The sequence below is a fragment of the Chiloscyllium plagiosum genome, unplaced genomic scaffold (assembly GCF_037043375.1).
Source record: "Chiloscyllium plagiosum isolate Xiang-an unplaced genomic scaffold, Cpla_swu_hap1 HiC_scaffold_7, whole genome shotgun sequence".
Classification (NCBI taxonomy): Eukaryota; Metazoa; Chordata; class Chondrichthyes; order Orectolobiformes; family Hemiscylliidae; genus Chiloscyllium; species Chiloscyllium plagiosum.
In genome coordinates, this window is record NW_028270145.1 from 106,160,868 (window position 1) to 106,176,134 (window position 15,267).

General features: G+C 42.4%; 1 protein-coding gene across 3 annotated transcripts in view; it reads right to left on the bottom strand.

Moving 5' to 3' along the window:
- hspbap1 (hspb associated protein 1) overlaps nucleotides 1-15,267 on the bottom strand; it is an 89,313-nt gene that overhangs the window by 64,150 nt on the left and 9,896 nt on the right. For all 3 annotated transcript variants that reach the window (XM_087989338.1, XM_087989336.1, XM_043694264.2), the window contains exon 3: nucleotides 2,593-2,777. In XM_087989338.1, the coding sequence (XP_087845464.1) occupies nucleotides 2,593-2,777 (185 nt within the window). The remainder of the gene's footprint in view (nucleotides 1-2,592; nucleotides 2,778-15,267) is intronic.

Consider the following 15,267-nt stretch of genomic DNA (forward strand, 5'->3'; position numbering starts at 1 on the left):
ATATCTATTGCATGCAGTCAATCCTGTTTGAGTAGCTTTAACATGTTGATTCCTTAATGTTATGTCTGGTACAGATCCTGGTATGTCCTTCTATCCACTTGGTTGAACAAATGTTCATCTCCCACTGTGATGGTGGTGACAGAGCTGAGTATATGCCTGGCCTTGAGATTGTGGTCGATTAGTGATTTTTGAGAAAATTTAGAGCTCAGATTGATAAGTATTTAGGTTAGCTCGCTGAGCTTGAAGGTTTGTTTTCAGACATTTCATCACCATACTAGGTAACATGTACCTCCCCTCGAAAAGAAAAACGGAAATGACATCATCCACCTGAAGGAACCAAGACCTATAAATAGAGAGGCAGAACATATTACCAGCGGTTCACCAGAGACCCTCACTGATGATGTTACTTAGCATGGTGATGATATGTCTGAAACCAAACCTTCAAGCTCAGAGAGCTAACTTGCATTATACTGTGGTTGATTACTGCGCTGATGGCTCACAGCATTTCTTGGATTCTCTGTTTTGAGTTGCTAGGTCAGTTCTAAGTTTGTCCCTTTGGGCACAATGGTAGTGTCAAGATGTGACTGAGTCTCCACAATGACTGTGCTAAAATCACTCCGACAGATACTGCTCGGGACAGACATCGGCAACAAGTCAGTCAGTGAGGACAAAATCAATGAATTTTTCTCTTTTGTTGGTTCCCACACCACCGACCACAGAGTAAGTCTCTCAGTTGTGTTTTTGGAATTCGTCAGCAGTGGCACTATCGAGCAACACTAAGTCATTTTGCACTCTTACCACCCTCCGTATTGCCTCCAAGTAATGTTCAATATGAGGAAAACTGATTCATCAGCCAAGGGGACAAGCATGTGGTACGAGAAGTTTTCTTGCCAGTGTTTGATCTGATGCCTTAAGACTTTATGGAATCTGGAGTCAATGTTCAGAACTCTCAAGGCAACTCCATCCTTTTTGCATACCATTGTTGTGTCACATTTAGTGCTACAGAACATACTCAAGGATGGCAATGGTATTAGCTAAAATATGTAAAGTATAATTCTTGAGAGTATAACTTAGTAAGACTGTTGCTTGACTAGTCTGTGGAACAGCTGTCTCGATTAGCAAGAAGGAATTGCAAGGTTGACAAGGATTGTCATTTCTGGTGCCTCGGTCAATGCAGGATGGTCTGCCCAGTTTTATTTCTCAATTTCAACTTTGTCACACTTCTGAAACAACTGAATGGCTTGTTAGGCCATTTCAGAGGACATTTAAGAATCAATCACATAGTTATGCATGTGGAGTCATATGTAGGTCAGACTTGAAGGACATCGGTGAACCAGATGATTTTTTTAAAAAAACATTTCCTTAAACTCTTTCACGGGATAGCAACATCTTGGGCTAGGCTTGCATTCATTGATCTTTTTTATTTCCCGTGGAGACCATGGTGGTGAGCTGCCTTCTTGATCTGCTGCAGTCCTTGGGATATAGCAACACTTTTAAGGGAATTTCTGGGTTTTGACCCAGCAACAGTGAAGGAACAATGAATTGCTTCCAAGTCAGGAAGGCATGTGGCTTGAAGGGGAACTTGCAATGTGGTGGTTATTGACCATTAATCAATCTGACATTCTTAACCTTCTAGACGTTGGAGGTCTCAGTTTTGGAAGGTGCTGGCGAAATAGCTTTGGTTGGTTACTACAGTATGTACCATTACAAGTTGCATGTATACAACTATGCATCGGCATTAAATTAAATGAATGGTGAGGGTGGTGGATGGAGTACCAATCAAGCAGTTTGCTTTGTCCTGGAATGGTTGTCATTAGATCAGCTTTCTATTCCAGATTTTATTGAGTGCATTTACATAATGTCTTTCACAAACTCAGGAACTCCCAAACCACTTCCAAGTACTGATCTGAAGTAACTTACATTGTGGAAAACAAAGCAGCCAATTTGCACAAGCAATTTCCCACAAGCAGCAATGTGGTACTAACCAGATAATTGGTTTAAAAAAAAAAGCAAAAGAACGGTGGACGCTGTAAATCAGAAACAAAAACAGAAACGTCAGCAGGTCTGGCAGCATATGTAGAGAGAAATCAGAGTTAATGTTGTGGGTCGAGTGACCCTTCCTCAGATAATCTATTTTGCCTGATACTGTTTAAAGGATATCAGTTGAAGCATCAGGGAAAGGTCCCCCTTTTTTGAAAAGTCGTGAAATATGTCCAACTGAGACAGCAAACAGCAATTACAAAACATGAAAACTAATAGGTACTAATTTCGCAGGGAACATTTCGATATCAAGCAAGACTAGTTCTGAAGGGTCAGTGGACTTGAAATGTTAACTCTGATTTCTCTCCACAGATATGATTATTGATATAATCCTCATTCCTGATGAAGGGCTTTTGCCCGAAACATCGATTCTCCTGCTCCTCAGACGCTGACTGATCTGCTGTGCTTTTCCAGCACCACACTCTCGATTATTCATATAATTAGCCATCACTCCACTGTCAGACCTGCTGAGTCTCCCCAGCAATTTCAGTTTTTGTTTCAGATCTTCAGCATGCGCAATATTTTGTTTTATACTCTGAACTGTTTGGTTACCTGGAAGACCTCAGCCTTTTCTTTGAAGATCATGGCGACGTACTTGTAATCACAATAGCCCCAATACCGAGAACGAGGGTAAGCAGCGAATTGTCCAGTTGAGTCGTCGGATTCATCATGAAGCCAGTCTAAGAACTCCTGCAGAGTGGCCTGTATGTACTCACAGTGTGTTTCAAACTGAGGAACTAGGAAAGACACACAATTAAGTTGCCAGTTGTGTGTAGGAAAGCAGCCCTATCATTGTTTGCTGAGCGAACTGTGCATTACATTTTTGCAAATTATATGGCCATTTTAATTGATGAAGTAGGAATTGTAAAACAACATAAAATGAGCATTGTTAGGTCTCCTTCTACGTTGTCACATGGTACAATGAAAACTAAAACTGATGGCTAATCATATCAATAAATCTCTATGAAGCACTGCAATACACATAGAAAGGCAAGAAAACATCCAGTCAGATAAAATTGGGAATCTGTAAAAGCAAAATCACCTGTTACTGTAAATGAATGACATTTCTGACAGATTATATCTTAAACTACTGACATACTGCACCCCAAAGTGTGATTTTTCTATAAGATATCCATCTAATTTGCATTTGAATTCATTACTACTAATTACTTTTATTGTCTCTCTCTCTCTCCCGCTTCTGTTCCATCAATTAATGACTTGCTTATTGAAATCTTGTTTTTGCACACAAATACAAATTGTGTTTTGGAATACAAAATAACACTCCACAACGGTGTCAAACCAGTAAGTTTCATAGTGTCGAAATACCAGTGTTTTTCAGATATATTATATCCTGCAGCACATCTTAAACCATCGCATCACAAAAAAAAAGTCAGTTAATGTTCTTCAGTATCTGGAGCAAGAGCTTATTAAATGACAGTGCTCAGATGTCAGCCTGTGTATTAACAGCAGAATACTTAACATTTGGAAAGAGGTAGGTGAAAATGTGCTATGCATCATTAAAATAGAATAGAGAGCCACATTACAAAAAATACCCTTGGGTCTGTTGACAAGAAACTATTTAAAAGGCAGACTGAATGTCACAGAAAGAGAGGTCAACAGAGGCACGCAGATTTAAATAGATTAGTCTTTACTAAGTGGACACTTCAAGATCACTTGCTATGATAGCACACAAAATTTTACACTTGTTAAACAACTGACAGATAACGCTGCAGCAAATTGGCATGCCACTGAATTACAGAAGAGAATGTTAAAACATAGAGAATATGCTGAATTCTCAGTGTGAATTTAATTAGCATCCAATTTAATGTATTTGATATTGAGTTTCTTTTAAAAGGCAGGAGGTAGGTTGTTCATATCCACCTGTTAAAATGAATTTGGGCAATTTCAGTGGCATCCCAACTGAACATCGAGGCACAACCATTTCTAATTCTGTATTGATACTGTATTCTGCCAGTATCATTCAGAGAGTTCACAGGATGGCTTGGAATAAAAAACATTACAGGTACTCTTATGGAACAGAAAACATGTCATAGAGTCTAAGAAACGTATAGCATAGAAACAGATCCTTCAGTCCAACTCGTCCATGTCGATCAGATATCCTAGATTCATTTAATTTCATTTACAAGCATTTGACCCATATCCCTCCAAACCCTTCCTATTCAAATATCCATCCAACTGCATTTCAAGTGTTGAAATTGTACCAGCCTCCACCACTTCCTCTGGCAGCTCATTCCATTCAGGCACCACCATCTCTGTGAAAATGTTGCCTCTTACGTTCCTTTTATATCTTGCTCCTCTCACCTTAAACCAATATCCTCTAGTTTTGGACTCCCCTGTCCTGGGGGGGAAAAAAACTTGCCTATTCACCCTATCCATGTCTCTCATGATTTTATAAACTTCTATAACTTCACCCCTCAGGCAAAATAGTCTCAGCCTCTCCCTATAGCTCAAACCCTTCAACCCTGGAACATTCTCAAAGATCTTTTCTGTACCCTTTCAAGTTTAACAACATCTTTTCTATAGCAGGGTGACCAGAAATGAACGCAGTACTCCAAAAGTGACCGAACTAACGTCCTCTACAGCTGCAACATGACATCCCAACTCTTCTACTTAATGCACTGACCAATAAAGAGAAGTATACCAAATGCCTTAGAACATAGAACATAGAACATAGAACATTACAGCGCAGTACAGGCCCTTGGGCCCTCGATGTTGCGCCGATCCAAGCCCACCTAAACTACACTAACCCACTATCCTCCATATACCTATCCAATGCCCTCTTAAATGCCCATAAAGAGGGAGAGTCCACCACTGTTACTGGCAGGGCATTCCATGAACTAACGACTCGCTGAGTGAAGAACCTACCCCTAACATCAGTCCTATATCTACCCCCCCTTAATTTAAAGCTATGCCCCCTTGTAATTCCCGACTCCATACGCGGGAAAAGGTTCATACTGTCGACCCTATCTAACCCCCTAATCATCTTGTACACCTCAATCAAGTCACCCCTAAACCTTCTTTTCTCTAGTGAGAACAGCCCCAAGTGCCTCAGTCTTTCCTCATACGATTTTCCTTCCATACCAGGCAACATCCTGGTAAACCTCCTCTGCACCCGTTCCAATGCCTCCACATCCTTCCTATAGTATGGCGACCAAAACTGCACACAATATTCCAGATGCGGCCGTACCAGAGTCTTATACAACTGCATCATGACCTCAGGACTCCGGAACTCAATTCCTCTACCAATAAAAGCCAGTACGCCATATGCCTTCCTCACCGCACTATTTACCTGGGTGGCAACTTTCAGAGATCTGTGTACATGGACACCAAGATCCCTCTGCTCATCCACACTACCAAGTATCCGACCATTAGCCCAGTACCCCATCTTTTTGTTATTCTTCCCAAAGTGAATCACCTCACACTTAGCTACATTGAATTCCATCTGCCACCTTTCTGCCCAGCTCTGCAGCTTCTCTATATCCTGCTGTAACCTGCCACATGCTTCCTCACTGTCAACAACTCCTCCGACTTTCGTGTCATCCGCAAACTTGCTCACCCAACCTTCTAACCCCTCTTCCAGGTCATTTATAAAAATGACAAACAGCAATGGTCCCAAAACAGATCCTTGCGGAACACCGCTAGTGACGGCACTCCATGAAGAAACTTTGCCATCAACTACTACCCTCTGTCTTCTTCCATCCAGCCAATTCCTAATCCAAACCTCCAACTCACCCTCAATGCCATATCTCCGTATTTTCTGCAGTAGCCTACCATGGGGAACCTTATCAAACGCCTTACTAAAATCCATATATACCACATCTACCGCTTTCCCCTCATCAACCTCCTTCGTCACCATTTCAAAGAATTCAATAAGGTTTGTGAGGCACGACTTGCCCTTCACAAAACCATGCTGACTATCCTTGATCACATTATTCCTATCTAGATGTGCATAAATCCTATCCCTTACAATTCTCTCTAAGACTTTGCCCACAACAGAAGTGAGACTCACCGGCCTATAGTTACTAGGGCTATCCCTACTCCCCTTTTTGAACAAGGGAACCACATTTGCTATCCTCCAGTCTTCTGGGACTACTCCTGTAGACAAAGAGGACATAAAAATCAAGGCCAATGGCTCTGCAATCTCCTCCCTTGCTTCCCAGAGAATCCTAGGATAAATGCCATCAGGCCCAGGGGACTTATCAATTTTCACCTTTTCCAGGATTTCCAACACCTCTTCTCTACATACCTCAAAGCCATCCATTCTACTTATTTGTGCCTCAGTATTCTCATCGACAACAATGCCCTGTTCCTGAGTGAATACTGAAGAAAAGTATTCATTCAGTGTCTCCCCAATCTCTTCCGCCTCCACACGCAACTTCCCCCTACTATCCTTGACTGGACCTATTCCTACCCTAGTCATTCTTTTATTCCTAACATACCTATAGAAAGCCTTAGGGTTTTCCCTAATCCTATCTACTAAGGACCTTTCATGTCCCCTCCTTGCTGCTTTTAGCTCTCTCTTCAGGTCCTTCCTGGCTACCCTATAACTCTCAATCGCCCCAATTGAACCTTCACGTCTCATCTTGAGATAGGCCGCCCTCTTCCATTTAACAAGGGATTCCAATTCCTTATTAAACCACGGCTCCCTCGCACGACCCTTTCCTACCTGCCTGACAGGTACATAATTATCAAGGACACTCAATAGTTGCCCCTTGAACAAGTTCCACATATCATTTACACTCTTGCCTTGGAGTCTACTTTTCCAAGCCACACATCCTAAGTCATACCTCACCGCATCATAATTTCCCTTACCCCAGCTATAATTCTTGCCCTGTAGTACACACTTATCCCTCTCCATCACGAGTGTAAAAATCACCGAATTATGGTCACTATCCCCAAAGTGCTCACCTACCTCTAATTCTAACACCTGGCCTGGTTCGTTACCCAGAACCAAATCCAGTATGGCCTCACCTCTTGTTGGCCTGTCTACATATTGTGTCAGGAAACTCTCCTGCACACATTGAACAAACACTGACCCATCTAACGAACTTGAGCTATAGCTTTCCCAATCAATATCAGGAAAGTTAAAGTCCCCCATAACAACCACCCTATTACTGTCACTCATCTCCTGAATCACCTTCCCAATCCTTTCTTCAATGATTCTAGGACTATTAGGAGGCCTGTAAAAGACTCCTAACAGGGTGACCTCACCTTTCCTATTCCTAACCTCAGCCCAAACTACCTCAGATGGCAAGTCCTCATCCATCGTCCTTTCCACCGCTGTAATACTATCTTTGACAAGCAATGCCACACCTCCCCCTCTTTTACCCCCACCTCTAAACCTACTAAAACATTTAAATCCCGGAACCTGCAACAGCCAATCCTGTCCCTGTTCTAGCCATGTCTCCGTAATAGCCACAACATCGAAGTCCCAGGTACCAACCAACGCTGCAAGTTCACCTACCTTATTTCGTATACTTCTTGCATTGAAGTATACACACTTCAAGCCACTTCCCTGTTTACAGGCACCCTCCTTGGAAATTGATGCCATGTTCCTCACCTCCCTACACTCCAGGCCCTGCACCCTGAAGCTACAATCTGGGTTCCCATGCCCCTGCCGAGTTAGTTTAAACCCCCCCCAAGAGCACTAGCAAACCTCCCCCCAAGGATACTGGTTCCCCTCAGGTTCAGGTGTAGACCATCCTGTTTATAGAGGTCCCACCGTCCCCAGAAAGAACCCCAGTTATCCAAAAACTGGAACCCCTCCCTCCTGCACCATCCCTGAAGCCACGCATTTAATTGTTCTCTCTCCCTATTCCCCGAATCTCTATCACGTGGCACGGGTAACAAACCAGAGACAACAACTCTGTTTGTTCTAACTCCAAGCTTCCAACCTAGCTCCCTGAAAGCCTGTCTAACATCCTCAGCACTCCTCCTACCTATGTCGTTGGTGCCAATGTGGACCACGACTTCGGGTTGCTCCCCCTCCCCCTCCAGGACCCGGAAAACACGATCAGAGACATCACGTACCCTTGCACCTGGGAGGCAACATACCAAACGTGAGTCTCTCTCGTTCCCACAAAACCGCCTATCTGTGCCACGAACTATCGAGTCCCCAATTACTACTGCTCTGCTCTTCTTCACCCTTCCCTTCTGAGTAACGGGGACAGGCTCCGTGCCTTCTTCACTACCCCATCCACTCCATCTTCAAGGAACTATGAACCTGCACTCCAAGGTCTCTTTGCTCGGCAACACTCCCCAGGATCCTATCATTAAGTGTGGGAAGTCCTGCCCTGATTTGGCCTACCCAAATGCAACACATTTAGCTAAATTAAATCTGCCACTCCTCAGCCCAGTGGCCCAACTGATTAAGTTGTACTGAGATGATCACCTTCACTGCTGACTACATTACCAATTTTAGTGTCATCTACAAACTTACTAATCACTCCTTCTATATTCACATCAATTTTGTTTTACATAAATGACAAAAAGCAATGGACGCAGCACAGATTTTTGTGGCACACCATTGGTCACATGCCTCCAGTCCAAAAAATACCTTCCACCACCACCCTCTGTTTCCTACCTTCAAGCCAATTTAAGTGTTTGAGGTTAACCCTGTACTATGTTAACATTCTGACGGTTCTTATGGCACAGTGGTCATTTCCCTACTTTTGAGCCAGGACACCTGGTTTCGAGTTCCACCGGCTCCTGAAGTGTGTAATGCCACCTCTGCGTTTTGAAGAAAAATGAATATTCTGGCCTGGCTGATGCTAAACTTAATCTAACCTGTGCTCAACATATTAAAGGTTAACTTCCTCCGTATTATTATCCCTTGCCTTCATAAGCACAAAATTCACAAGGAAACACATGAAATACAGCCATTTGCCAAAATTAATATAGTGCTGTTCCTGATTTCTATTAAAACCATAGAAAATTACAGCCCAGCTTTCTCATTCAATGGGTCAGAAAATTTGGATACTATAAAGATATTGATGAAGTAACTGATATTTAACTACATGTACAGACATTAGTTAAGCTTGTTCCTTCCCAGCTCATACTTTTCAGCTTTGTGCAGTTTCATTATCTATTCAGGCAGAATAGCATGTGAAGAGCAAATGGCATCAAAATCACATTGAGGTATTGTTTCATTTTCTGTATTAGTCAGACCATAGCCATTTGCTAAAGGAGGTACGCCTCATCAACTATGGTTATCCTAAAGGGTCATTGTGTTTTTATTAAACCTTCCCTACAAATCCTGTTTCAATTAATGCATCACACAAATCATCCTTTTCTTTACATAATATTAACTGATACCAAGGCTAAACTTTCCCATGGCACTGAACTGTGCGCCCTAATTCATTATTTTCTTGAAGGACAAGGTTAGCTCAACAATTATGAGTCCATGCATATCATGTTTTACCAACACCATTCACAGCATTGACTTCTGGTTCTATAAGTCTCTGTTGCACACAGACTTTGGAGGTCTGCGCAGAAGAGGAGAATTAGTAGGAACATTAGTTGGAGTAATACCTAACACAAAGGAAAATGGTTTTGGTTGTTGGAGGCCAATCATCTCAGCCCCAGGACATCGCTGAGATGCTCCTCAGGGGGGTATGCTTAGCCTAAACATCATCACTGCTTCATCAATAATGTTCCCTGCAGCCTAAGCTAAAAGGGGATTTTCTCTAATGATTGCAAATCTTCAGCAAATTTCACAACTCCTTAGATGTGCAAGCCCATGCAACAAGACCTGGTTAACTCTCAGAGCTGGGCTGACAAGTAGTAAGTAACACAACAGCCAGGCAATGATTAGCTCCAACAAGTTGGAGAATCCCATCATTGCACCTTGACATTCAAGACCATCACCATCTCTGAATCCCTTACAATCAACATTCTTAGGGTTACCATTAAATAGAAATTGAATTGGAACAGACATGTAAATACTGTGCCTATAAAAGCTGGTCCGTGGCGGAAATGTCGGTGGATGATTTGGTTTATGCGGCGGAAATGTCGGCCAAATCATCTACCGACATTTCCGCCACCTCCAAACAGACCCCACCACCAGGGATATATTTCCCTCCCCACCCCCCGCAAAGACCGCTCCCTCCGTGACTACCTGGTCAGGTCCACGCCCCCCTACGACCCACCCTCCCATCCTGGCACTTTCCCCTGCCACCGCAGGAACTGTAAAACCTGTGCCCACACCTCCTCCCTCACCTCCATCCAAGGCCCTAAAGGAGCCTTCCACATCCATCAAAGTTTTACCTGCAAATCCACTAATATCATTTATTGTATCCGTTGCTCCTGATGCGGTCTCCTCTACATCGGAGAGACTGGGCGCCTCCTAGCAGAACGCTTCAGGGAACATCTCCGAGACACCCGCACCAATCAACCAAACCGCCCCGTGGCCCAACATTTCAACTCCCCCTTCCACTCTGACGAGGATATGAAGGTGCTGGGGCTCCTCCACTGCCGCTCCCTCACCACCAGACGCATGGAAGAACAACGCCTCATTTTTCGCCTCGGAACACTTCAACCCCAGGGCATCAATGTGGACTTCAACAGCTTCCTCATTTCCCCTTCCCCCACCTCATCCTAGTTTCTAACCTCCAGCTCAACACTGTCCCCTTGTCTGGTCCGGACTTGTCCGACCTGCCCAGCTCCTTTTCCACCTATCCACTCCACCCTCTCCTCCCTGACCTATCACCTTCATCTCCTCCCTCACTGACCTATTGTACTCTATGCTACTCTATCCCCACCCCACCCTCCTCTAGCTTATCTCTCCACGCTTCAGGCTCTCTGCCTTTATTCCTGATGGAGGGCTTTTGCCCGAAACGTCGATTTTGCCTGTCCTTGGATGCTGCCTGAATTGATGGCAATTTACCACTGCCTATCCCAAGACAGTTGTGGATAGATCATAAATGCTGACCTTGCCAATGAGACTGCCATCCCATGAACATTTTTTAAAAATTCAGTCTTGAACACTTCGAGAAAATTACCTTGACTACTTGAGTTGCTCCGCTTCACCAGACTGTTTAGAAAATTAAAAATCTGTGTGAAAATTTAAATGTAGTAATCAGAACTAAATTAGATTACATGGTCTATATGTATCATAATATACCCCATAACCTTGACAACGGTTTAATGATAGTTGAGCCAAAAGTGAAGCTGAATGGGTCAGTAGTTCCATCAGAATTTAGCATAAAAGGCTAATGAAAATATCACAAATGACCCAAGTTCTAATGACTACTGCTGATGAGATGTAACTAACTTCATGAAAAAGGTCACAGTGTACAATTTCTAATTTGATTTGGAGAAACAAATCCGCCTCAATAAAGCCATTAAATGTGCTTGGGCATGATTCACACACTGACTGCTTCTTACAGAATAGCAAATTAACACAGTTAAAACTATTAATACTCAGTTGGCAGCACTCTCGCCTCAAAGTCAGACTGTTGTGGGTTTAAGTCCCATTCCAGAGACTCGAGCCTAAAATTTAGGCTGACATTCCAGAGTATAACTGAGAAGCTGCTGCACCCTAATTGCCATTTAACTGATTAAACCAAAATCCCGAAGACAATGAGCTCTCCCAGGTTAACATAATATATTTTATTGATTTTGATTATCTGGTCATTGCTGTTTGTAGGACCTTGCTATGCACAAATTGAGTGTTTAATTTTCTACACGAACACAGTGATTACATGATAACAAATAATATTGGCTGTAAAAAGCTTTGAAACCTTGAAATCAAAAAGACAAAAATCCCAAGTCTCTTTTCTTCTTTAATGCAATTTAGCAGTCAAAGAATATGGACAAATATGGACTCTGATCACACAGGAAGTGGAGCCCAATATTCCGAGAGAACCAGAAATTAAACTGAAGTGGGGGGGCAGGAAAAGTTTCAAGTTCATTTCGCTGCAGAATAGGCCTTATCACTTTCCTAATGCTGCTGAATTAATCATTTGGACACAACATCAGTGTTTACATAGCTGCACGAAGAAGTTGAAAAGTTCACTTAGGTTGTTGAGCACAGAATGTTGCTGCAAAATTTCATAACTGAGCAATTCCTAACCACCCTCAAATCAATCCTTCCTCCAAAAAGCCTTCAGCTTTTAAAATCACAAGAGATATCCACTAATTGCAATTCTCCAGTTCACCTCAACTGCCCTAGTCATTTCTAACTTGGAGCATCTTGCACTGTCAATTCATCTCAATTCTCAACTCTTCAACCAAGTTTATTCTTCAGTCCAACAAACAGTATTGCAAGTTCCCATCAGGGTTGCCAATTCTACAGGAATGTTCCAGAATTTCCAAAAAAATGAAAACCGTTCGATAGGCCAACAAAGGAGAAAAGCCATAGTGCCACTAAAATATACTTCCAACATTTTTGTTCATTATTTTTACGAATGCTACTTGGCTGACAGTTAAGAGCCATCCAATCAGGTAATAGATTTTGTTTATACACAAACTGGCCATGGAACAGTAAGACATGATAAGAATTGGCATGTTTAATGACCAACTGACCAATGCAAGTGAAGGGAGCAGCGGTAAATTGATGGGAAGCGATCATGTGTGCAGCAATACATCCAAACAGGTTCAGAATCGTAGCTCCACACTGACTTTTCACACAAAGACTTCCAACCTCAGTTAGGTCTTTGGGAGAAGACATTAAATATTGACCCCAAACAGTTCTCCAGAGAAAGGATAAACCAGAGAGAGACCAAAGCCATTTCAAAACAAGTGCAAGCAATCAGCCAAACAAAAGTTCCAGAAGGGTACATGCAGCACAGTAGCAGCATCCCCACCTCTGGGCTAGGAAGACTCGATGCAGATTCCTCCAACTTCAGAGGTGTGTTGTAAGATGTCTGAGCAGGGGAACTAAAATCGATGCTCCAGGGCAACTCTGCTGGATACAGAACACATACCCAACAAAACATCAAGATCAAAAAAAAGGCCAGAGGTTTCCACTTTCTAAAAGAAAATAGATGAGCAAGGATTGGCACTATCTTGTTATGCCCACTCACCACTTTTATTGAAGAAAATAGCCCTTCAGCTCAATATTTTAACTTTTCTCTAACAAGGGTGAAAATTTTTTTTAGCACAGACCTGAAGAACTTGGGTGGAGTCTCTCCCTCTCTTTATTGGCCACTCTAATAGCAGCATTACAGATATTTAATGCTGTGTGATGCCCCAGTTACCAGTCCCAACCTGTAGTCTCACCCCGATGAGTGCCAGGTATAAACTGATCTGAAAGAGTCAAGCTATCTATCACATCCACCCCGTCCCCCATTTGACATGCTCAGATGCCCCCTCTAACTGACAGCACTAGGACAGCCAAGCAGGAGTGCTAAATCAGCAGGAGTAATCAGCAGTGCTAAAATTGATCTTCATAGAGAGAAAAAAAAATCTAGGAAATGTCTTGATTTCCTTCTATAAAAAGAGTTTTGGAGCAAAGATATCATCAATAAACTCTCTTTCCCTGCTGACCATAGACAATCAAAATTCCATAGTGCTGCAAAAATTATTAAAAGATAATAATTTAATTACAAATCACTTGCCATTTGTTCAGGAGATTTGCCGTTTACAATTTGGCTGCCAAATATAGTCACTTGAACTTTAATCAGAAGGAATGTTAATCCTTGAATAAAAAAGGAGTGATGTACACAGCAGGTGAAATAACATGGCCGGTCAGTGGAACAGGAAAGAGCTGCAACAATCCACAAAGGATCAGGCTAACAAAGAAAATAGCAAAACTGAACCAAAAAAATCACTGGAGATAGAGGAATAAAAGCTGCTTTGTTCTACATCTCTCCAAAGTTGGAATGTAAACCAATCCATTCCCCATAGTGTAGCTTTCATGTCTCTGGGATTTAGTTCTCTTCCTCCTCAAAGGAAAGGTACTACCTCTCATTGAAGCCAATCTCACTGCTGAGGAATATATGCAGACTGCCTGTTAACCTGTCTGACTTGAAAACCTCGAGGAGAAGTGCAGACTAAAGGCATCCATCTTCATCACAGAAAAAGCAAGTAAAGCTAAAAGGAGAAGGATGTGGAACTTTTCTCTCCTAAAAAAACTCAAGAATTTCTTCTCGTCCTATGTTTATCTCCAATCACCCCTGAGATCCTGGATGTAGGTTTGCTCGCTGAGCTGAAAGGTTCATTTCCAGACATTTCATTACCTTACTAGGTAACATTTTCAGTGGACTTCATGAAGCAATGCTGAAAATTCCTGCTTTCTATTTAAATGTTTGGGTTTCTTTGGGTTGATGTCATTTCCTGTGGTGAAGTCACTTCCTGTTCCTTTTCTCAGGGGGTGGTAGATGGGGTTGAACTCGATGTGTTTGTTGAGTGTGTTCCGGTTTTCAAAACTCGCTAACCCCTGAGATCACTGAACCATATTGGCTCTTCTCATCTGGCAATGTTTCGATTTTAAAATCCTCATTGTTTTCAAATCCTTCCACAATCTCTCACTGCCATCCTTATCACCACTGCCTCCTGCAATCCAACAGTTATTTTACTAATTCTACTGTTTCACATCCAGGATTTTTGCTAAAAATTGCTGTTGTCCCAGACAGCTACAATCATTTTTGTTTGTGTCATTTGTGGCATGTAGGCATCGCTGGCTGGCTAGCATTTGGTGCCCTTCAGAAGGACAATTATGGATGGGCAACATATATTGCCAGCCAGCGATGCTGACAGACAGAAATGGAAAACAAACACAAGATACGGTGTTAGCTATAGCTCAGTCTGAAGTGCTCTCCAAGTCAGAAGCCTGTAGATTCAGGTCCCACTCAAAAGGCCTAAGAACAAACATGTGCTTCATATGCCAGCAGTGAGGGATACTGCACTGTCAAAAGTGCTGTCTTTTGAATGAGTCTTCCAGTCTTCCCTCTCCAGTGGGCATAAAAGATCACGTGATGGTATTTTCCTTGTTGCGCATGTTAATATTTATCCTTCATCCAATGAAATCAACCTTTATCCAAAACCCCACTCTATATTTCCAATTGCTTCTCCAGCACTTTTGAAATAAAAACAAAGCATCTGTTCATTGGTCTGAAAGTCATGAAAATCAGATTGTGCTGAATACATTAGCACTTTTGGTACCCCATGTCAGCAGTGAGCTCTTCTCAGTTAACTATAAGCATTACTAAACATTCCTTCATGTGCCTTAACAACCTGTCTCAGCTCACATCTTAAAGTGCACTC